Source organism: Loxodonta africana, chromosome 25, assembly GCF_030014295.1.
Source record: "Loxodonta africana isolate mLoxAfr1 chromosome 25, mLoxAfr1.hap2, whole genome shotgun sequence".
Taxonomy (NCBI): Eukaryota; Metazoa; Chordata; class Mammalia; order Proboscidea; family Elephantidae; genus Loxodonta; species Loxodonta africana.
In genome coordinates, this window is record NC_087366.1 from 50,965,899 (window position 1) to 50,988,282 (window position 22,384).

Genomic DNA, 22,384 nt, shown 5'->3' on the forward strand with positions numbered 1-22,384 from the left:
GCCACGAGACCTGAAGAACTGAACGGTGCCCGGCTACTGTTACTGAACATTTTGATCAAAGATTCTACAGAAGAATCTTTGATCAAAACAGGAGAAATGCAGACCAGAATTTAAAACTCTCACGGTCTTCAGACTTTCTGGAGCCACGGAGGCTGAATGAATCCTGAAACTACTGCCCTGAGGTAATCTTTAAACCTTAAACAAATGCATCCTCTGGAGTCTTCTTAAAACTAAACAATAGTTTAGCTTAATTAGTAAAGAAGGTCTGCCTTAAGCATTATGCTTTTTTTAAGATCTATCTGTATAGGATCAAACTGACACCAGCAAATAGAAAGATTAGATACGAAACTTCAGAGGACAGTGAGTTTATGGTACTAGGGGAGAAACAACTCCAAAAAAAGAGGGTGAGAATGATCGCACAACTCAAAGAATGTAATCAATGTCACTGAATTGTACATGTAGAAACTTGAATTGGTATACGTTTTTGCTCTGTGTATTCTTGATGTCAAAATAAAATAAAATAAATAATTTTTTTAAAAAAAGCTCTTGAAATTGATAGCTGTAGGGATTAAACTCAAGGGTTCCTAAGAAACCAAGTAATTTTCTTATCAGTGAATCCTACAAATTTCTTGACCCTGAGCTTCTTTTATGGTACTGGTCTGGAGTCACTTATTGTAAATTTCAATCGTGACAGAGTTTGGTTCTACAAATGGATGGTGAATAATGTACCAGGCAGACAGAGGGCAAGAATAGGGAATATCCAATACCTTTTCAACAAAGTAGGAGTTGTCTGAGGTATATAGCAAGGCTATATATTTTATATTCTTAATACCTTTCCTTGAGGCTGTGAATGTCAGAAGGTTCTCCTACTCTTACAGTCCCAAGTCCATGCTACAGGAAGAAAAGACTACAGAATATCTGGTAACATAGCAATTGGCATCGAACCCAGCTCCCAATCTTCTTTTAGGCTTTATTCAGAGTCCAGTAGCTTCTTCTGGCTTTGGTAATTCTGAATCAGTATAATTCATTATGTTGGAAACAGAATTATATTGATTCGAAAACCAAAGCCTCCAGTATTTATAAAGTGCATCTTCAAAGAATGTTTAGGAGTATAGGTTACACTTATCTTTATCTATTTATTAGTATTAATTAAAACAAGTAAATCTATCCCTTGTACAGTATAGTTAGGTTAGTCAACAGGTTTGGGATGCATTTACCCTGTTGTTCTTTGGTGCTCCAAGAGTGTCTTTAGTTCTTCTTACTAACTTCTTAAGAATCATCTCCTTGGTTTTGGCAGCCGTCGTATTGGTGCTAAAATGTATTGTAGAGACTATAATCCCTTTATTAATATTTTTAAGTGAACCATCATCAGTTCTAACTTCTGACTTCTTAACAGTCTTATCTATGAGGACAAATATGCAAAGAAAAGCAAATTTAAAACACTGAGAATATTTTTTGCTTTATTTTAAGGTGTTTAAAATTTGAAAAGTATTTACTTTTACTATATTATCATTTTCAAGCAAATTACTCTGAGGACAAACGAATGAGAGAAGGTACACCAATTCTGGAACTTTTCTAAACATTTCTTTACTTTTTAGTGGTAAACAGTGTCTCTTTGTAACCAGGCCCAAATGCCATAGCATGGAAGCCCGGAGAATACCAGTTATTCAAGATAAAAACACGTAACTGAGAAGTTACACTTTTCAGTATGCTATATTTATAATAAGATGACATGTGAAAGATCTAAAAGCAGTAGGCCGCTGTGTTCACCAAAGGCACTAAAATTAGGGTGCATTTCCTGCGTGAGGATCAACCAGAAGTGTTGGTTGGGACGGTGCTGTAGTAACTTGGAAGTTAAACTCAAACCGAGGACACTTTTAGCAGGGATCTTGTAGCCTAGCTCCCTTTCCCTTTTCACAGCTCCCTTTGGGCCACCCCATTATTTTCTCCTTGACAAGTAGAGTTGCCACTCCCCAAACTACAAAACTTTCAGAATTTTCAAGCTCCACAGGTGTTTCTATTGTATAGCCTAATTTAAGAACTCCTACATCATCATAACATTTCTACTGTACTGTTTTTAAATGCATTATAGAATAGATGTGGCCTTCAGTTACTTCTAAATTTAATTTATGACTCCACTGATAAACCAGGGCATCAACTTCCTGGTGAGCCATTAACATTCCACCTTGTGAGTAGGGCAGAACATCTTGAGAGGTATTGGTGGTTCAATGGTAGAATTCTCACCTTCCGTGTGGGACACCAGGGGTTTCGTTCCTGGCACCGGACTTCCTGTGTGGCCACCAGTGCCTGCTTCCAAAAGGGGTCATCAGGAGTCAGGGTCTGACAGCCAACAACAATAACACTTTAGAACGGTTTAAGAGGGTGTTGGCTATTTTTCAGGAGTTTTTCTTTCTTTTTAAAAAAATTCCCACCTAAGTTTTCAAAATGTTGAAGTTCTTTGAACAGTTCATCAGCATATTTTCTACAATTTTTAGTCTTGAATTGGACAGTGTGAAATGAAGTGCATGTGGCTGAGATAGGAAGGTTTTGAAATTGTTCGCACTGCTATACTTACCTGAATCTTCAGTTGCTGTTTTATGAGTTTCAGAAATCAAGATGCTGATATTCTGTTTCAGGCTATTGGAATAAAGTGTTTTAAGGATTAAAAATTAGCTTATTTACCATAGTAGTCATATGAACAACAACGAAGAAAGCAAGTAGCATGTGTGATTAATTTGAATTCTATTCCCTATAAGAAGTTTTTTTTTTTTTCATGTTCACACTTTTACAGATAAAATCGGTGTCACCATTAGAACTGATACTTGAACTTAAAACATGAACTTACCCTAAAAATCAAACTGGACAAATTCCTAGGATGGCAAGCTATTGGATATTTTCTATGGATTATCCTTTGTCCCTTTATAAAATGCATTTTGCCTGATGGATCACTCAGCCAAAGTCCCATTCACCTTCATTTTGCTCTTGTTTTTAGTTTTTTTTTTCTATTTGTTTGATTGAAAATAGTTACTTTTCTCCATTGTTAAAATCTGCTTTCCAGTTCAGTTTAGGAATAGAAAGAGTCAGGTGGGCTATTAGAGATGGGCTGGTGAAAAGAATGGTGGGTAGGTGGGGGGATTTAAGTATGGTTCCTAGGTTTCAGGCTTGAATAACGTGGTCTTATTTACTGAAAAGAGAAACGCTGGAGGAAGAATAGGTTTGGAAGAGAAAAAGATAAGTTATGTTTTGGCTGTGTTAAGGTTGAGATGGTCATGAGATACCCGAGTATACACATGACGTAGGCAGTTGTATGTATCGGTCTGATGCTTAGAGGAGAGGTCTGAAATGGGCTTCTCCACGCTTCTGTCTTCTATTCAATTAAAAAACAGGAGACTCCACTAATATTTTAACAGGATTCAATTTTACTTCAAAATTTTGTACTTTTTGTTTGTTCAATTTGGATATCTTTTTCTTTTTTTCAGGAAGAGGTAGACAATGTGACAGAGACAAAATTCTTTGTAAAGAGTACTTTTATATTTAATGAGAAGAAAATATATTTCTAATGCAGCAAAATTTTATTTGTATGTTTTAGTTGCATTTTTCCAGGAAGGAAAGTAATTTATAGCTATACTTTATTTTATGTTACATGTAGAAACTGAAGGACATCATCCTTGGTAATATAGAGGGCCAGTGAAAAAGAGGAAAGCTCTCAACGAGATGGATGGACACAGTGGTTGCAACAATGAGCTCAAACATAGCAACAATTTTGAGAGTGGCACGGAACCAGGCAGTGTTTTGTTCTGCTATGAATCGGAACCGAAGCAATGGCACCTAACAACACAACGATAAATAAAAACTGAAGTTTTAAATTTAATTACATTTAAAATAAATGTAAGAATTTCTCATTTAAAGGGATTAATCTAGTTGTTAATACTCTGGAAAAACATTTTCTTCTTAACTGTCTTTTTTACTAATTCTGCATTTTTACATAGCAGGTTTGTTTTTTTAAAACAAGGTGCATTTATATATTAAAGCAAACATTTTTTACCAGACAGTTAAATTTAGAGTTTAATATATACTACCTTGATTTTTTAATTTCATTATATAATAGAACTTCTCCTAAAATTGATCCATATTTTACATCAAATCCTCCTGGTCCCTCTAGCTTTTCAAGCATTTGGTTAATGGCAGTGGTTTTCCCAACACCAGGCTCTCCTAAGGAGAAAAAAAAAAATATGTCAGGTCAGATTTCTATGCAACGAAACATATGTCACCACGTTAAAATGAACAATAATGTTTTTCTTTATTAAAAAATTGCATGAAAGCATATTTTTGCCCTTCCTTTCTCTTTTTGTTGTTAAAAAAATTTGTTGTTAAGAGTGGCTAAATCAGGGAGTTAATATATACCTTCTCAAATCTGAATTATTTATACCTCTTGTTGTTGTGTTGTTGTTAGATGCCATCAAGTCAGGTCCAACCCATAGCAACCCTATGTACTACAGAACAAAAAACACTGCCTGGTCCTGCACCATCCTCACAATCGTTGCTGTGTTTGAGCCCATTGTTGCAACCACTGTGTCAATCCATCTCTCTGAGAGTCTTCCTCTTTTTCACCGACCCTCTATCTTACCAAGCATGATGTTCTTCTCCAGGGACTGGTCCCTCCTGAAAACATGTCCAAAGTATGTAAGACATAGTCTCACCACCATTGCTTCTAAGGTACATTCTGATTGTACTTCTTCCAAGACAGATTCGTTCATTCTTTTGGCAGTCCATGGTATATTCAATATTCTTTGCAGCACCACAATTCAAAGGCATCAATTCTTCTTCTGTCTTCCTTATTCATTGTCCAGCTTTCACATGCATATGATGCGACTGAAAATACCATGGCTTGGGCCAGGTTCATCTTAGTCTTCAAGGTGACACCTTTGCTTTTCAACACTTTAAAGAGGTCTTTTGCAGCCAATTTGCCCCAATGAATGTGTCTTTTGATTTCTTGACTGCTGCTTCCATGGGTGTTGATTGTGGATCCAAGTAAAATGAAATCCCTGACAACTTTAATCTTTTCGCCATTTATCATGATGTGGCTTATTGGTCCAGTTGTGGGATTTTTGTTTTCTCTATGTTGAGGTGTAATTCATACTGTGGTCTTTGATCTTCATCAGTAAGTACTCCAAGTCCTCTTCACATTCGGCAAGAAAAGTTGTGTCATCTGCATAACGCAACTTGTTAATGAGTCTTCCTCTAATCCTGATGCCCCATTGTTCTTCCAGCTTCTTGGATTATTTGCTCAGCATATAGACTGAATAGATATGGTGAAAAAATACAACCCTGATGCACACCTTTCCTGTCTTTAAACCATGCAGTATCCCCTTGTTCTGTCTGAACAACTGCCTCTTGATCTGTGTAAAGGTTCCTCATGAGCACAATTAAGTGTTCTGGAACTCCCATTCTTTGCAATGTTACCCATAATTTGTTATGATCCACACAGTTAAATGCCTTCGCATAGTCAATAAAACACAGGTAAACCTCTTTCTGGTATTCTCTGCTTTCAGCCAGGATCCATCGGACATCAGCAATGGTATCCCTGGTTCCATGTCTTCTTCTGAATCTGGCCTGAATTTCTAGCGTTCCCTGTCGATGTACTGCTGCAGCCACTTTTGAATGATCTCCAGAAAAATTTTGCTTGCATGTGATATTAATGATATTGTTCAATATTTTCCACATTCGGTTGGATCACCTTTCTTGGGAATAGGCATAAGTATGGATCTCTTCTAGTCATTTGGCCAGGTAGCTGTCTTCCAAATTTCTTGGCATAGACAAGTGAGCACATCCAGTGCTGCATCTATTTGTTGAAACAGCTCAGTTGATATTCCGTCAATTCCTGGAGTCTAGTTTTTCCCCAATGCCTTCAGTGCAGCTTGGACTTCTTCCTTCAGTACCATGAGTTTCTGATCATAAGCTACCTCTTGAAATGGTTGAACACTGACCAATGCTTTTTGGTATAAAGACTCTGTGTCTGTGTATTCCTTCCATCTTCTTTTGATGCTTCCTGCATCATTTAATATTTTCCCCATTGAATCTTTCACTATTGCAACTCGAGGCTTAAATTTTTTCTTCAGGTCTTTCAGCTCGAGAAATGCCAAGTGTGTTCTTCCCTTTTGGTTTTCTTTATACCTCTTACAAAAGGATAAGCTAGGAGGTAACCATTGCTTTTACCTCATGTTCATTTAAGCCTATCTCGAATATTTTGCTTATACCCCTTCCTGTCAAGTTGATTTTGACTCATAGTGACCCTATAATGTGACCCTAGCACAGCAAAAATACTACATAAAATTAAATTCCCTGAACATTTTTGCCAATACAATCTGAGGGAACACTTTGATAATAAACTTGCTGAAGCAGAACAGAGATCCATGACTTTACAATTCACCAAACTACTCAAAATAATAATCCCCTTATACCAAATCGGAGGCATGGTACAGGTTATCTGAGAGTTACAACTTCATTCTGAATGAATTCTTTGAGTATGGAACCTGGAAAGTGAGACTAATACCTCTGGTGAAAGGCAATGCAACTTACATAATTGGAAAAGGTAATCAATGGGCTGCAGTAAATGTTAAGAAAAAGTAGGAGCTGGACTGAATTACTCCTTTGGTAGTAGAAAGGACTGGAAAATGTTAACAATCAGTTGAGGAATTATGTGTGTAAATTAATTAAACCGATCAATGTTATTGTCAGCGGCTCTGGAAGGACCTCGGCCCCCAGGCTATGGACACCACACACACATTAATGCTGTAGTTCTTTGTCTTAGTTATCTAGTACTATTGTAACAGAAGTACCACAAGTGGATGGCTTTAAAAAACAGAATTTATTTTCTCACAGTCTAGAAGGCTAGAAGTCTGAATTCAGGGTGCTGGCTCTAGGGGAAGCCTTTCTCTCTCTGTTGGCTCTGGAGGAAGGTCCTTGTCTCTTTTCAGCTTCTGCTTCTGGGCTTGGCATCTCTTTTCCCCCATCTCTGCTTACTTGCTTGCTTGTTTAATCTCTTTTGTATCTCAAAAGAGTCTGTCTCAGAACACACCCTGTACTCATCCTGCCTCATTAACATAACAAGGACAGCCCATTCCCAAATGGGATTACAACTACAGGAATATAGGTTAGGATTTACAACACATATTTTTGGGAAACACAATTCGATCCATAACATTCTTCTGGAAATTGTCCTAAATGTAATGAAAAGATGAAAAAGATTGATAATGTCTTGTATGGGCAAATATGTGGGAAAATAGGCATTCATATACTGCTGGTAAGAGCATAAATTGATACAATCTTTGTGGAAGGCAATTTTGCCATATCAATCACAAATAATAAAATGATGCACTTTGATCCAGAAATTCTACTTCTAAGAATTCTAAGAAATCGTGGCTCTCAGAATATTTTGTACACATAAACCAACCAACTAAACTCATTGCTGTTGAATTCATTGTGACTCATAGTGACCCTATAGGACACAGCAGAACTGCCCCATAGGGTTTCCAAGGAGCACCTGGTGGATTTGGACTGCTGATCTTTTGGTCAGCAGCCGTAGCTCTTAACCACTGTGCCACCAGGGTTCCTTTTGTACACATAGTCCTGCAAAAATACATGTACAAAGATGTTGACTGAAGCATTATCTACTTTATAAAACTGACAACAACTAATGTCCAACAGTGGTGTCCTAGGGGTTTTTACTTACCTCAATACTACTTAGTCTTCACAAAAAATTAGGCATCACTAGGCTCATATTACAGATGGGGAAAAAAGAGGTTGAGAAAGGTTAACTAACTTATCTCAGGTCACACAGCTAGTAAACGGCAGGACTAGAATTCAAACTAAGAAGTGTTCCTATGAATTTAAAGCTCAAACCTTATAGAAATATCATATGATCCAGCAATCCCACTCCTAGGAATATATCTTAAAGAAATAAAAGTCATCACATGAATAGACATATGCACACCCATGTTCACTGCAGCATTGTTCACAACAGCAAAAAGATGAGAATAACTTAGATGCCCAGCAACAGATGAATGGATAAACAAACTGTGGTACATACACACCATGGAGTATTACACAACGATAAAGAACAATGATGAAGCTGTGAAGCATCTCCTAACATGGATGAATCTGGAAGGCATTATGCTGAGTGAAATAAGTCAATCACAAAAGGACAAATATTGTATGAGACCACTACTGCAAAAATTCATGAAAAGTTTACATATAAAAAAAAAACAATCTTTGATGGTTATGAGGGAGGGGAGGGGTGGGGATGAGAAAACACTTAATAGACAATAGATAAGTGGAAACTTTGGTGAAGGGTAAGACAGTTCACAATACTGGGGAAGCCAGCACAACCTGTACAAGGCAAGGTCATGGTAGCTCCATAGGCACATCCAGACTCCCTGAGGGACCAAACTGCTGGGTTGAAAGCTGTGGAGACCATGGTCTTTGGGAACATCCAGCTCAACTGGCGTAAGAGAATTTATAAAGAATATGTTTTACATTCTGCTTTGGTGAGTAGCGCCTGGGATCTTAAAAGCCTGTGAACGGCCATCTAGGATACTCCACCGGTCTCGCCCCTTCGGGTGGAAGGAAGAATGAAAAAAACTAAAGATACAAGGGAAAAATTACTCCAAAGGACTAATGGACCACATCTACCATGGCTTCTACCAGACTGAGTCCAGTAAAGCTAAATGGTGCCTAGCTACCCATCACTGACTGCTCTGACAGGGATCACAACAGAGGGTCCCAGATAGATCTGGAGAAAAATGTAGAACAAAATTCTAACTCAGAAAGAAAGACCAGACTTGCTGGCCTGACAGAGACTGGAGAAACCCCGAAAGTATGGCCCCTGGACACCCTTCCAGCTCAGTAATGAGGTCACTCCTGAGGTTCACCCTTCAGCCAAAGATTGAACAGGCACATGGAACAAAACAAGACTAAAGGGGTGCATCAGCCCTGGGGCAGGGACTGGAAGGCAGGAAGGAACAGGAAAGCTGGTAATAGGGAACCCAGGGCTGAGAAGGGAGAGTGATGACATGTCGTGGGGTTGTTAATCAGTGTCATAGAACAATGTGTGCACTGTTTGATGAGAAACTAGTTTATTCTGTAAACCATCATCTGAAGTACAATAAAAATAAAGATAAAAAAAGCTTAAACCTTTTATATTACAATGTTAGAATTACTAAAGGCGAAGAAATTGAGAAAAAATTTCCACATGCTGATGCCACAGTTTATAATCTGAGCTCAATTTTGTTGATTAATTATTCTTTCCAAATCCTGCTGGTCAACCTTTTAAAAATGTATTTCTCATAGTTTTCTATGTTACAGAACAGAAAACTAATTATTTAAGTGTATTCACATGGCTTTCAATTGTACTTTTGTGTTACAGTTCATGTGAGGAACTTAAAAGTAATAACTAGCTAAGCTTGTAACATCACTTCCTGAAAATTTGTAACCATAAAATGCAGGCCCCAGTCACATAAATTTCTTATATTTAAAATACGGACAAGGAAGATTGGAATTTGGGATGGAGGTGGAAAGTGGGGTTTGGAACCTGTGTCCAAGGTTGGGATCTGCCCTTAAGTAGACTCCCGCCAAATCGCTAAAATTTTTCAGGGTACATATACATTTTTTCTACTTGTAAGTGAAGACTAGATAGTCTCCAAGCCTCCTTCTAGCTCTGAAGTTCTTCTGTTAAATATTTTTAATACCTGTGAGAAGTACCGGGCAGGAATTCTTTAAAAGAAGGCTAATGAGGAAAGAAAGGCATATTGTATCTCTGGTAGCAGTATGATTAATGTACTCCCCACATTCGGTTATCTTCAAGAGGTTTTCATTGGATCCTTGGAAATCAGCTAGTAATGAAGTCCCTAAGTTAAAATAAAAAGAAAGTTTCAAACGACAGAGAAATAAATATTAACCTAATCTTCTGGGTACGTGATACTTTCTCAAGAAGTACATACATTATAAAACAATTTAAACACATACAGGCAAGAAAAAATTGTCGCAAGTGCCTCGGTGGGTGGGGGAGTCTCTGCTGATCTTAGACCTTGTCTCTCTCACATATACTTTGAGCTGGTGAACTCACTGCTGACATCCCTAAGTCTACCATATGCAAACTTCCTCACTTTCCTGCCCCAAACCTACTAATCTGTGCCTGTATGCTAGCATCTCCTCTTCCCTCCTGTAAGAACCAAGGAAGGAACTCCCCTGCCAAGGCTTCCTGCAATCTTTTCTGAAGAACCCTTGGGCAATCTTTCTCCCCTTCCTCCATCATCAGTCTTTTCCTTTCCACGGGGTTTTTCATTGTACAAACATTTATGTGCTAGTATCTTCTATCTTAGAAAAAACTAGTTGAATATAGGAAATTATATATGAAATAAAACACACGCACACACACACATACTCTCAAAGCAAACCTCTCTTGATTCCACAACTTTCGATAACTTTTACCCCCAATTCTTTACTCCATTACATATCCAAAAACTCTGAGAAGGATTAAATCCAAATAGTCTCCATTTCCTCATATGTTATTCACTTCTTTTTAATTAAAAATTAACTAAACAGCTAATACATCCACATGGTACACAATTCAAAAGCACATGAAGGTATGTAATAAACCGTTATTCCTTCTTATACTAGCTACCCAATTTCCAATCGGTTCTGTCTTTTGCTTTTATTATTTTTTTTAAGTGTCTTTCAGAGAGATTCTCCATATCAGCACATGAAAGACTTTTTTTCTGATCGATATTATCCTATTTTATGACTATACAATAAGTTATTTCACCAGTGCTCTGGTGACAAATTTATGATGCTTCCTTCAGCTATTATAAATAAGGCTGAATTTATGTATTATACATATGGCATTTTATATATATATGGGATTCATTTAAGTGGGACTGCTGGGTCAATATAAACTGGCAAATAATTTATAATTTTGATAGATATTTGTCAAATTGTTCTCCAAAGTTTGAGTCCTTCTGTCCTCAGACTCTTGTCAAAGGTATCAAACTTTTTGATCCTTGCCAACATTTATAGGTAAAAAATAGTATCTAATTTGCATTTCTCTCATTGTGTGTCAACTCTTTATATTTAAGAGTGATTTTAGAACACTGATTGACTAATACGGCTGAAATGAATAAATTACTCAATGAATGTTGAGTGACCCTCAAAACACACTCTTTGATGATAACAGATTAGGATTACTCTTTTTAAATAAAAAAATGTTACCCCCAAAAGCCCTACTCAATCATTAAAGTTGATTCTTGAAGCATGACAGGATGCCTAAACAAGCTGTCATATTCTGGCTTACCATGGAAAAAGTGCTATCATGACATTTAGATTCCTTTTATAGATTTGAGTTTGAAAGCTTGGCGGGGGCAGGTGGGTGGGCGGTTAATTTCTTCTAAGCCCTTATGGTAAATTCTGACCAGAGAAAACAATGCCTTAGGTTTGGAGAAAACACCTTTGGTTTCTCATCAGAGTGGTACAAAGATTCAAGTACATGCACTGATGATCAGTTATGCTTTTTCTATATAGTGGTAAAAAGCTAAGAATAAAAATGACCCGTTGCTAGCACTAACATATGATACACAATTCAGAGGTGTTACATGAATATGATCACCCAGTAATATTGTGACAAATTATTGTACAATAGAACTTTGGCATTCCCAACTCATTTAGGATTAGAACTTTCAGAATGATTCATTATTCTGACATCCTTGGTTGTTTTCTGTCAAAAACTCTTGCAACCAGGCTTTTATCTTCTTTGATGAGAGAAACCAGACCTCAAAGCAATTCAATTCAATTTGCATTTACCAAATTTCTTATATTTGCAAGAACTCTACAAGAAGCTTGGTCATTAAGTTCCTGCCTCAAACTTATACTAAGCTCTCAAAGTGCAAAGAGTTTCCATATGTAGAAGGAAACTGAGAATAAAAGCAATTTAGCATATGTGTATAGTTTTCAAATTATTATTCTTTTCTAATTAGCAACAGCCTTTATAACCAAGTCTAAGTTCTTACAAAAATGTTTCTCCTATTTTAAAGAGGTCCTCTCACTTTTCTCTTGTCAATAGTCACAACTGATTAAAAAATTATATTTCTATTAAAAGACCTTCAATGCACTACAGTTTTACAATGTACATCTGGCTCAATCAAATATATTCCAAATTTCTCAGAAAGTAATATTCACAAGTAATTTTTAAAGGCACTTTCTGTGAACATAGATCTAAACACAAACTTGGAATACATCAGTCCTCATGGTTGCTGACATCACTACTTTTTTTTTTTTTAATTAACTTTTATTGAGCTTCAAGTGAACGTTTACAAATCAAGTCAGTTTGTCACATATAAGTTTATATACATCTTACTCCATACTCCCACTTGCTCTCCCCCTAATGAGTCTGCCCTTCCAGTCTCCCCTTTCATTGACATCACTACTTTTATAAATAGAATACTCCCAATATTTCAGAGAAGCTAGGGTGTGATTCTTATAATTATTTTTACCTTTTTGAACTAGTGCCTGAGCACCAGGAACTAATTCTGACCAAGGTATGAATTCACATTGCTGTATATCCACAAAATACCCAAAGATAGAACGGTCACCAGTTGGTAGGTGGATGCCTACGTTTGAAAATGATAAACAAATCCAAATTATAAAAAAGTTAATTTATGGAATATTTAAATAATCATATGACCTATACTTGAATGATTTGATTGTTGAGCCACAATAAGTACTCACCAAGGATATGTCCAAATAAATAAAATGGTTTTACCTTTTCCCCCTAATATCTAGTTTATAAAAGTGAATTTTTATTAACTTTTTCTCCTTTTCATATCCAGGAAGCAAGGTGAATCATGATTTGATATTCTTTGAAATCTAATCCAGAAGTCTGCTTATTGCCATGTATTTGGATGTTATTAAATGCCAATAATATATTGCTTGTAGTCAAAGCAATACATTAGAGAACTTTGGTACTTAAAAATAACTATTACTAACATTTATTTTTCTATTACTAAAATAATAAATTCTCTTAGTAGAAAATTTTGGAAAATGAGGAGTAATAAAAGAATTTAACCATGGTTTTACCAAACAATGATAACAGTGTTAATATTTGATATTTTCTATCATTTAAAATTTTTTTACATACAGTAAAATTCACTTTTTTTTTTTGCTGTATAGTTCTATGAGTTTTTTTTCCCCCTACATGAGTGAATTCGTATAACCATCACCATGGATAGAATACAGAACAATTTCAACACCCTAAAGAATTTCCTAGTGTTGCCCCTTTGTAGTCAGTTCCTCCTCCCAATTGAAAATCTGGAAACCACTGATTTGTTCTTTGTTTCTATATTTTGGCCTTTTCCAAACTGTCACATAAACAGAATCATACAGTATGTAACTTTTTGATACTGGTTTTTTTTCACTTAGCATAATACATTTGAGATTCATCCATGTTGTTGTATGTATCAATAATTTGTTCCCTTTTATTGCTGAGTACTGGCACAACGCTCAAAGCACACAGTTGCTAACCAAAAAGTCAGCAGTTTGAACCCACCAGCCATTCGGTGGGGAAAGATGTGGCAGTCTGCTCCCTAAAGATTTACAGCTTGGGAAAACCTGTGAGGAAGTTCTACTCTGTCCTATAGGGTTGCTATGAGTAGGAATCGACTTGAAGGCAAAGAGTTTGGTTTTTGGTTTAGTATTCCATTGTATTTGATGTACCACAATTTATCTATCCATCCACTGAAAGACATTTGAGTTGTTCCAATTTTGGTCGATTATGAATAATAAGGAAGAAGTCCGAGCTGCTCTGAAGGCATTGGCAAAAAACAAAGCTCCAGGAATTGACGGAATATCAATTCAGATGTTTCAACAAGTGGATGCAGCACTGGAGGTGCTCATTCGTCTGTGCCAAGAAATATGGAAGACAGCTTCCTGGCCAAATGACTGGAAGAGATCCATATTTATGCCTATTCCCAAGAAAGGTGATCCAACCAAACGCGGAAATTATAGAATGATATCATTAATATCACAGGCAAGCAAAATTTTGCTGAAGATCATTCAAAAACAGCTGCAGCAGTATATCGACCGGGAACTGTCAGAAATTCAGGCTGGTTTCAGAAGAGGACGTAGAACCAGGGATATCATTACTGATGTCAGATGGATCCTGGCTGAAAGCAGAGAATACCAGAAGGATGTTTACTTGTGTTTTATTGGCTACACAAAGGCATTTGGCTGTGTGGATCATAACAAATTATGGGTAACATTGTGAAAAATGGGAGTTCCAGAACACTTAATTGTGCTCATGAGGAACCTTTACATAGACCAAGATGCAGTTGTTCGAACAGAACAAGGGAATACTGATTGGTTTGAAGTCAGGAAAAGTGTGTGTCAGGGTTGTATCCTTTCACCATACCTATTCAATCTGTATGCTGAGCAAATAATCCAAGAAACTGGACTACATGAAGAAGAATGGGGCATCAGGATTGGAGGAAGACTCATTAACAACCTGCGTTATGCAGATGACACAACCTTGCTTGCTGAAAGTAAAGAGGACAAGAAGCACTTATTAATAAAGATCAGAGACCACAGCCTTCACTATGGATTTCACCTCAACATAAAGAAAACAAAAATCCTCACGACTGGATTGAAGTTGTCAAAGATTTCATTTTACTTCTATCCACAATCAACAGCCATGGAAGCAACGGTCAAGCAATCAAAAGACTCATTGCATTGGGTAACTCTGCTGCAAAGGACCTCTTTAAATTGTTGAAGAGAAAAGATGTCACCTTCAAGACTAAGGTACGCCTGACCCATCCCATGGTATTTTCAATCACATCATATGCATGTGAAAGCTGGACAATGAATAAGGAAAACTGAAGAGGAACTGACGTCCTTGGATTGTGGTGTTGGTGAAGAATATTGAATATACCATGGACTCCCAAAAGAATGAACAAATCTGTCTTGGAAGAAGTGCAACCAGAATGCTCCTTAGAAGCAAGGATGGTGAGACTGCATCTTACATACTTTGGGCATGTTGTCAGGAGGGATCAGTTCCTGAAGAAGGACATCATGCTTGGCAAAGTGTAGGGTCATCGGAAAAGAGGAAGACCCTCAACGAGGTGGACTGACACAGTGGCTGCAACAATGAGCTCACGCATAACAGCCATTGTGAGGATGGTGCAGGACAGAGCAGTGTTTCATTCTGTTGTGCATAGGGTCACTATTAGTTGGAACCGACTCAATGGCACCTAACAATGACAATAACATGAATAATGCTATTGTAAATATTTGCTTTTATTATTTTATTTACAATATTTGTTTGGAATGACATCAAGGACAGGGCACAGGAAGATTAAAAAAAAAAATTTTTTTTTTTTTTTAGAGGTTATTAAAAAGACAGGAGAGGAAGAAAAGACCTAAATGAATGTCAGAAGAGATTCTGAAACTTACTCTTGAACATTGAGTAGCTAAAGGAAAAGAAAAAATGATGAAGTAAAAGAGCAAAACAGAAGACTTCAAAGGGCGGCAGACAAAGTATTTAGCCCCTTTAATTTCCTCCCATTATGACGTAGTTGCTGTGTATATACTATAGTGAAAGTATAGGACTGCCTTGATTTTCCAGGTCTGGCAAGTTTTCTGCCTTTCACAGGTTGTAGTCAGACCTCTTATATATATTTTTAGTGGAAAATGTTTGAGTTTTCCTTCTCTGAGAGGTTTTCGCCTCACACAGGTTACTGCTTTTGCAGGTTTTACTGTATATCTAGATACATCAACATGTGTCAGTGTTTCCAACTGTTCTATGTATACTTGAAAATATTATATATTTATATACATATGTATATGTATACAGATATCAATTAGGCCAAATTTATTGTTAAAATTACTTATAATTTATGATAGAGATAGGCAAAAAATCTCTTATTATGATTTTAGAATTGTTAACATCTCTTGGAATTCAGATTTTGTTATTCCAAGGCTATGCTGTTATATTTGTACACATTTACGATGATCTTTTTGGGTTATTGTTAATTTTTAATGTGCTATTCTTTATTCCTCTTACATCTTTTGGCTTAAATTCTACTTTATCATATATTATCATTACTCTGCTTTGTTTTGGTCTGTATTGCATCACTTATCTTTGTAATCATTTTATTCTCAACTATTCTATGTGGTTGAAATGTATATACTGATTTATACATTTTCCCAACAAATCTGAAGTTATTGACTATTTCTCTCCTATTCTCAAACGTGACAATACCTTAGCACACTTTAGCTTCCCACTGAACACCTCCCTCTTCCATCTTGTTATTTTTGTGTCGGTTTTTTTTTTTTTTATTATTACATTTTTAATACAAAAGAGCTTAGTTTACAATCGATAGTTAAATCAATTTGTTGACCTATTTTACTTAGTTAGATGCTCACCATTTTTCTTGTATCATGTTCCTTCCCACTGGGTTTACCAGTATTTTTGCTGAAGTACATTTTTAAATAATTCTTTTAAACAAGACATATAGGTATTTGACAATTTTGGTCTGAGTGGACCTGTATTTTGTATGTCTGAGTGGACCTTTATTTTGATATCATTCTTAAATGATAGTTTAACTGAGGATAAAATTTTAAGTCCCATCAGCACTTTGAAAATATTACTGCATTGCCTTCTGACCTCTATTGTTGCTAATGAGAATTTCTGTTTATCTAATTATTATTGCTCTGTAGATAGTATCTTTTCAAATGATAACCTTAAAAGATTTTTTTTTCTTGATGTCTGCAGTTTTACTATGAAGTGCCTAAATGTGTCTAATCTGTTGACTTATGTCAGTTCTGGAAAGTTCTCTGTGTTGTCTCTTCAAACGTGGCTTCTCCAACATTCCTTTAATTATTCTTATGGAACCTCTTAGCTGATCCTTCATCGCCCATATCTTTCTTTGTTTTTCTAGGTTTCAATTTACTTATTCATTTTTTGATGGTGCCCAGAGTGGAGTTTATCCAAGCTATTAAAATTTGCATTTAAATGACATTTTTCATTTCCAAATGTCTATTTTTTATATACCTATATGTTCTCTTTTCATTTCTACTTGTTTTTGTCCCATAATTTCTTATTTATTTTTAAAATGGATATTGCTCCCTCATTTATCTCTTTAAGAACTCTGAACATATTTATTTTAAATCTCTGTCAAGCCATAACCATTCCATCTGGAATGAATTAATATTTTAATGGGTGATTTTGTTGGTATACTTTCTTAGTATCCGTTTTCTTAATGTGTTTTAGACATTTTGTTTGGAGGCTGATTATGAGTGGGAGGTTTTTTTGCCTTTTGTTTCCCTTTCTCTAGACTGGTGGTTTTACAGTTTTATGATTGCTTCCACCTGTCTCTCCTCCCCTTCCAACATCCCTGTCCTAAACTAGGTTTTATATTGGTATTTCAGATGGTGAAACAGTCTCTCATATCCATTGTTTTGAAATAAACAATCTAACTGCATGAATAATTAACTTGCCTTTACGTTTATGGGCAGAAGAAACGTAGCATTAGAGGTATTTTTGGCTAATAATAATAATAAAAAAGAAACAGTTTATTTACCTTTTGCAGTTAGAGTCACAAAAAAGCTGATTCATTAGCTTCAATAACAAATTTAACACAAAATGCTTAGTGACTAAAAGTTAATTTCCATAGAAAATAACATAAAATCTTTGCCATCCAGATGCATTAAATGGAACCTTTTACAAACAAACTCACAAAAAACTTTAGGAGTTACATCAAACTGGTAGGATTTTTTTTTCAGTGTGTTTATTGTGCTTTATATGAAGGTTTACAGAGCAAATTAGTTTCTCATTAGATGATTCATGCACATGTTTTGTGACATTGATTATTAACCTCACGACATGTCAACACTTTCCCCTTCTTGACCTTGGGTTCCCCATTACCAGCTTTCCTGTCCCCTCCTGCCTTCTTGTCCTTGCCACTGGGCTGTTGTACCTGTTTAATCTTGACTTGTTTTATGGGCCTGTGTAATCTTTGGGTGAAGGATGAACCTCAGAAGTGAATTCACTACTGAGTTAAAAGGGTGTCTGGGGGCCATACTTTCAGGGTTTCTCCAGTCTCTGTTAGACCAGTAAGTCTGGTCTTTTTTTTATGAGTTAGAACTTTGTTCTATGTCTTTCTCCCACTCTGTCTGGGACCATCTATTGTGATCCCTGTCAGAGCCATGCACCAGTGGACCTCCAGTTGAGCAGCACAACACTGCCCATCAAGAAGGGGTGGGGGCAGCTCACAGGGCCATGTGGGCTGGAGAAAGGAAAGGAAGGAAGGGAGAGAAAGAGAAGAAACCAGAAAGGAAAGAAAACAAAACAAAAATGGCACTCAGGGAGCCTCCTGGAGGAGGTGGTGTGGACTTGGAGATGCCATGTGCCAGTAACTCTAACCGAGGGGTGTGGCACAGCCTGTCAAGAAGGCGTGGAGACAGCATATGGGGCTAGGTGAGCCAGAGAAAAGAAAGGAAGGAAGGAGGAGAGAGAGAAGAAACAAAAAAGACAAAAAAATAATAAATGAAAAACAAAACAAACAAAAAATGGTACTGAAGGGTCCAGCTGGTGGGTGAGGGGTGAACCTGGCTGCAGTGAGCTAGTGTCTCTCCAGCTGAGCAACTGTGGCTTGTTGGAAAGTGGTGGAGGCCTCATACAGGGGACAAGGGTGGGGGTGGGAAAGCTTGTATCCCTAGTTACCAGGTTCTAGTTACATGGAGTTGTCTCCTGTTGGGAGCTCCATGAAGTTGCTATCCCATGCTCCCTGTCTGTGTTCATTGAGATGGCGAATCCCTGATAGAGAATCTCCACTTCATAGCTCTCCTTGTTCTCTGTCAGTTTCTTATACCATTTGGTACTTGATTGAGTCCTTTATCCCTTCATTTGATGCTTAGGGTTCCAGGACTGATGTTTGTATCTGTTTTACTTAATTTTTTCAGTCTTTGCTGCAGAGGGACAGCATAGTGCGTCTGTCTATAGCACCATGTTGGCTCCGCTTCCAGGATTTGTATTTTGCAGAATGCTTTAACTCTCATTTTTATTTAACAAGGTTCTTCTAAATATATTCATGTTCAATATTCTGTCTCTTTTTGGCACCTTCATTATCAATCTCAAAGTTCCTTTAATCAGTAACAGCTAGTTAAAAGGGTTACTGTTTCAAATTATTAGAAAGTGTTCGAATGTATTGGAATACATTCCATTTGTCAGAACTGATTCACAAAGCATAAATACTAAAGAAATCTAAGACAATAAAATACTGTAGAAATTTTTTTTTTTAAAAAAAAGAAATATTAGGTTATAAGATTCTGCCTCTACAATAGTTCCTCTGGCGTGGTAATATGGATAATATAGATTTAGCTACACCGCTGATGGGCAGCTGTTCATATGTCAAGGCTTCATCTTTGTTCTTTTGCTCCTACTAGGCTCACAGCTTCTTGTAGCACCAAGGATCAAAACAGAACACAATTTCCTTAGTCTCCTTTCATTGAATAGAGGGTATTGGGGCACATTTATTAGCCTCTTTTACTCTTAATCTTTACATTATAAAATATAGATCTAATCAATATAATTCTTTATAACCACAGAGAGTTTTTAGTTAATAGTCTAAGCATGCTTATTTAAGCTTACCTCCTTGAGCATTGCTTTCGAACAATTCACGAACAAGGTTGTCAAAATCATAGGTTACTTTTGCAAGAGAATCAGGTTCAAAACTTGAACGAAATAGTATATTGTCTTCATGTTCATCTTCACGTTTTAAAGTTCCTCCAAATGCCCAAGTAAATGCAAACACAAAAAGCTTTTGAATCATTACTGTTAATCTGTCGGGATTTTTCTCCAGATACCATGTACTTTTAGCCCTAGGTAGACACGGATGGAAGGGCGAAAGTTAGAATTTTCATAAAACAATTCTTTAATTTATTTGAATATCATGCCAAAGTTTCATTATTAAAAAATTTAATAGAGTGAAGTATCAACATGAAAGTTTTAGAGTTACTGTATACTTTTCCTTTGATGATAATCATATAAATTACACAGTGCTACTGTATTTTTCAAGTACCTTATGTTTAAGAGATTTGCAGTCAACCTTTATTTTATTTATTAGGAGATATGGTTCACTTTTAAGTCAATTTATTAACTGTGCGTTAACCTGTCTTTTGGGAAAGAATATGATCTTACTCTGTGTAAAAAGACTTAAATAAATAGTCCTTAATTCAGTCCTACTTTGAGCCAAGTCCTAGAGGTTGGTTTAGTTTAAACTAGCTAAAGCCAGGGTGTATGAAACCAGGGGGACTCTTTTCCAGTACGGGTCAAATCAGATCATACCTCGTCTGCAGAACCCTGAAATTACTATAGTGATAGAACTGATAGTGATGGGGCTGAACAAGAGGTTTGGGTCCAATTTGAAGACATTTTGAATAGCTCAGAATTTAGCATTACCATAAAATTATTTATAAATTATGAAAAACCTAAAAATATGTTACTGAACTAAAATTTACTAGCAATCATTAATGTATAATGCATGTGCACAATTCTATTTGAAGTTTCTAGTCAATTTCAGGAGTTTCCATAATTCTCCAAATATTTATGAACAAAACAGACATGATCACTTTCCCAGGACAAAAAAAAAAAAAAAAAAAGTTAACCCACGGTAAGTGCAAAGAATGAAGAGTCCAGAGTATCATGAAGAATAATAATAGAGAATAATTAAGATTGTGGGAGTCAGGGAAAACCTCTTACCTTTGAATAAGCAGCAGTTAAATTGAGACCTGAAGAATGAGTGAGATTTGGCAAAATGTAGGACAAAGAGCCTTTTGAGCAGGAGGAATACATGTGCTAAGACTATGGGGTCAAAGGAGCTTGGCTATTTGAGGAATTGAAAAAAAAAAAACTAAAAAAAGCCAGTGTCATTGAGGCACAGAGAGAAGGTGAGCCTGGAAATGTAGGTAGGAGCTTTTCAAGCTGGGCCAAGTTTTTTTTCCTCCTGAGTGCAGTGAGAAACCACTAAATGGCTACAAAGAGAAAAAAAAAATTCTACTTTATGTTTTAAAAAGATCAAATTCTTGCATCTGTGTACCAGTAGACATGTACAACCACACTAATCACAGTAATACTTGCAATGGTAGAATGGATAAATAGACTGAGGTATACTTGTATAATGGAATACTAAGCAGTGAAATGGATGAATCACAACTATGTAAACAATGGATTAATCAGAAGCACGTGACGCTGAGCAAAAAATGAAAGTCATGAAAGATCATACAGAGTGAGTTCATTTGCTTAACATTCAAAAACGTGCAAAGCTAAACAATATGTTGTTCAGGAATATATTAATCAATGCAAAATTGAGGACAGTGGTTATCTCAGATGATGGGCTTGTATAAAATTCAGGATGGTACACAGAGGGCTTCAAAGATAAAACAATACGCTTTTTATATAACTGGGTAGTGTGTATGTGGAGTTTGTGGTATCATTATATTTTACATGTATTTTATAAATATTCTTTTATGGCTACTCACTATTTAATTAAAGAAAAAAATCATCTCTGGTTGTTATGTGGAGAATGGACCGTAAGTGTAAAGAGTACTATTGGAGAAATCAATTGGGAGATGACTGCAACGGCACAGGCAAGAAAAGGTGGCGGTTTGAACTACGATGGTGATAGCCAAGATGTACAGAAGTGAATGGGTTGGAAGGCAGAGCTGACAAGTAGAGTAGAAATGTTCTGTCATTCAAAAGCAAAGGTGCAATGAGTGTCTCAGGGACCCATAATGACATCTAGGAAGGCCTAGAAAGTAACCGTCCTGCTGTAAAAACAGCAGAAGATATGCAGAATAATTTCCACAACTACAATTTAATAAGCATTTACTACGTATCAGGCGCTAGGCTACACATCCAGCACATCACATTGTTAGTCCAGCTTTGACAATGAGGAAATCAAAGCTTAAAAATATTTAGTAACCGGGTCAGTATTTTACAGCTCATAAAGGATTCGTGAAGTAAATTCATGTTGATTTTATTCCTTTCTCAAATATGTACAGAGTCTGGACAAATGTATTCACATAATGTCTATTTTTTAAAAAACTGGCACCATGACTGGTGATCTTGTTTTAGATATATAAAGGACTCTAATTTGGAATAAAGTAAATTTAAGTGGAGTTGATACTACAAAATCACAAAAGTGCTGGTTCACTGACTCTCTGAAGGCCTGGCAGCCAGTAGGTACTAAACATATTCGATGAATGAATGTAACTGACCTCTTTGCAATAGCGTTGAATTTGACAGATGCTTTTGATTTTGAAGGATTTGTCTCCACGATTGAAG

The 22,384-nt window shown here is 36.4% G+C and overlaps 1 protein-coding gene across 1 annotated transcript in view; it reads right to left on the reverse strand.

Annotated features, from left to right (window-relative positions):
- The window catches only part of DNAH14 (dynein axonemal heavy chain 14), a 362,094-nt gene that overhangs the window by 134,684 nt on the left and 205,026 nt on the right, over positions 1-22,384 (reverse strand). Inside the window, exons 42-47 of the mRNA XM_064276952.1 lie at positions 19,691-19,920; positions 12,543-12,659; positions 9,747-9,905; positions 4,077-4,212; positions 2,576-2,637; positions 1,218-1,402 (exon numbers count right to left, since the gene is read on the reverse strand). Coding sequence (XP_064133022.1) covers positions 1,218-1,402; positions 2,576-2,637; positions 4,077-4,212; positions 9,747-9,905; positions 12,543-12,659; positions 19,691-19,920 — 889 coding nt within the window. The remainder of the gene's footprint in view (positions 1-1,217; positions 1,403-2,575; positions 2,638-4,076; positions 4,213-9,746; positions 9,906-12,542; positions 12,660-19,690; positions 19,921-22,384) is intronic.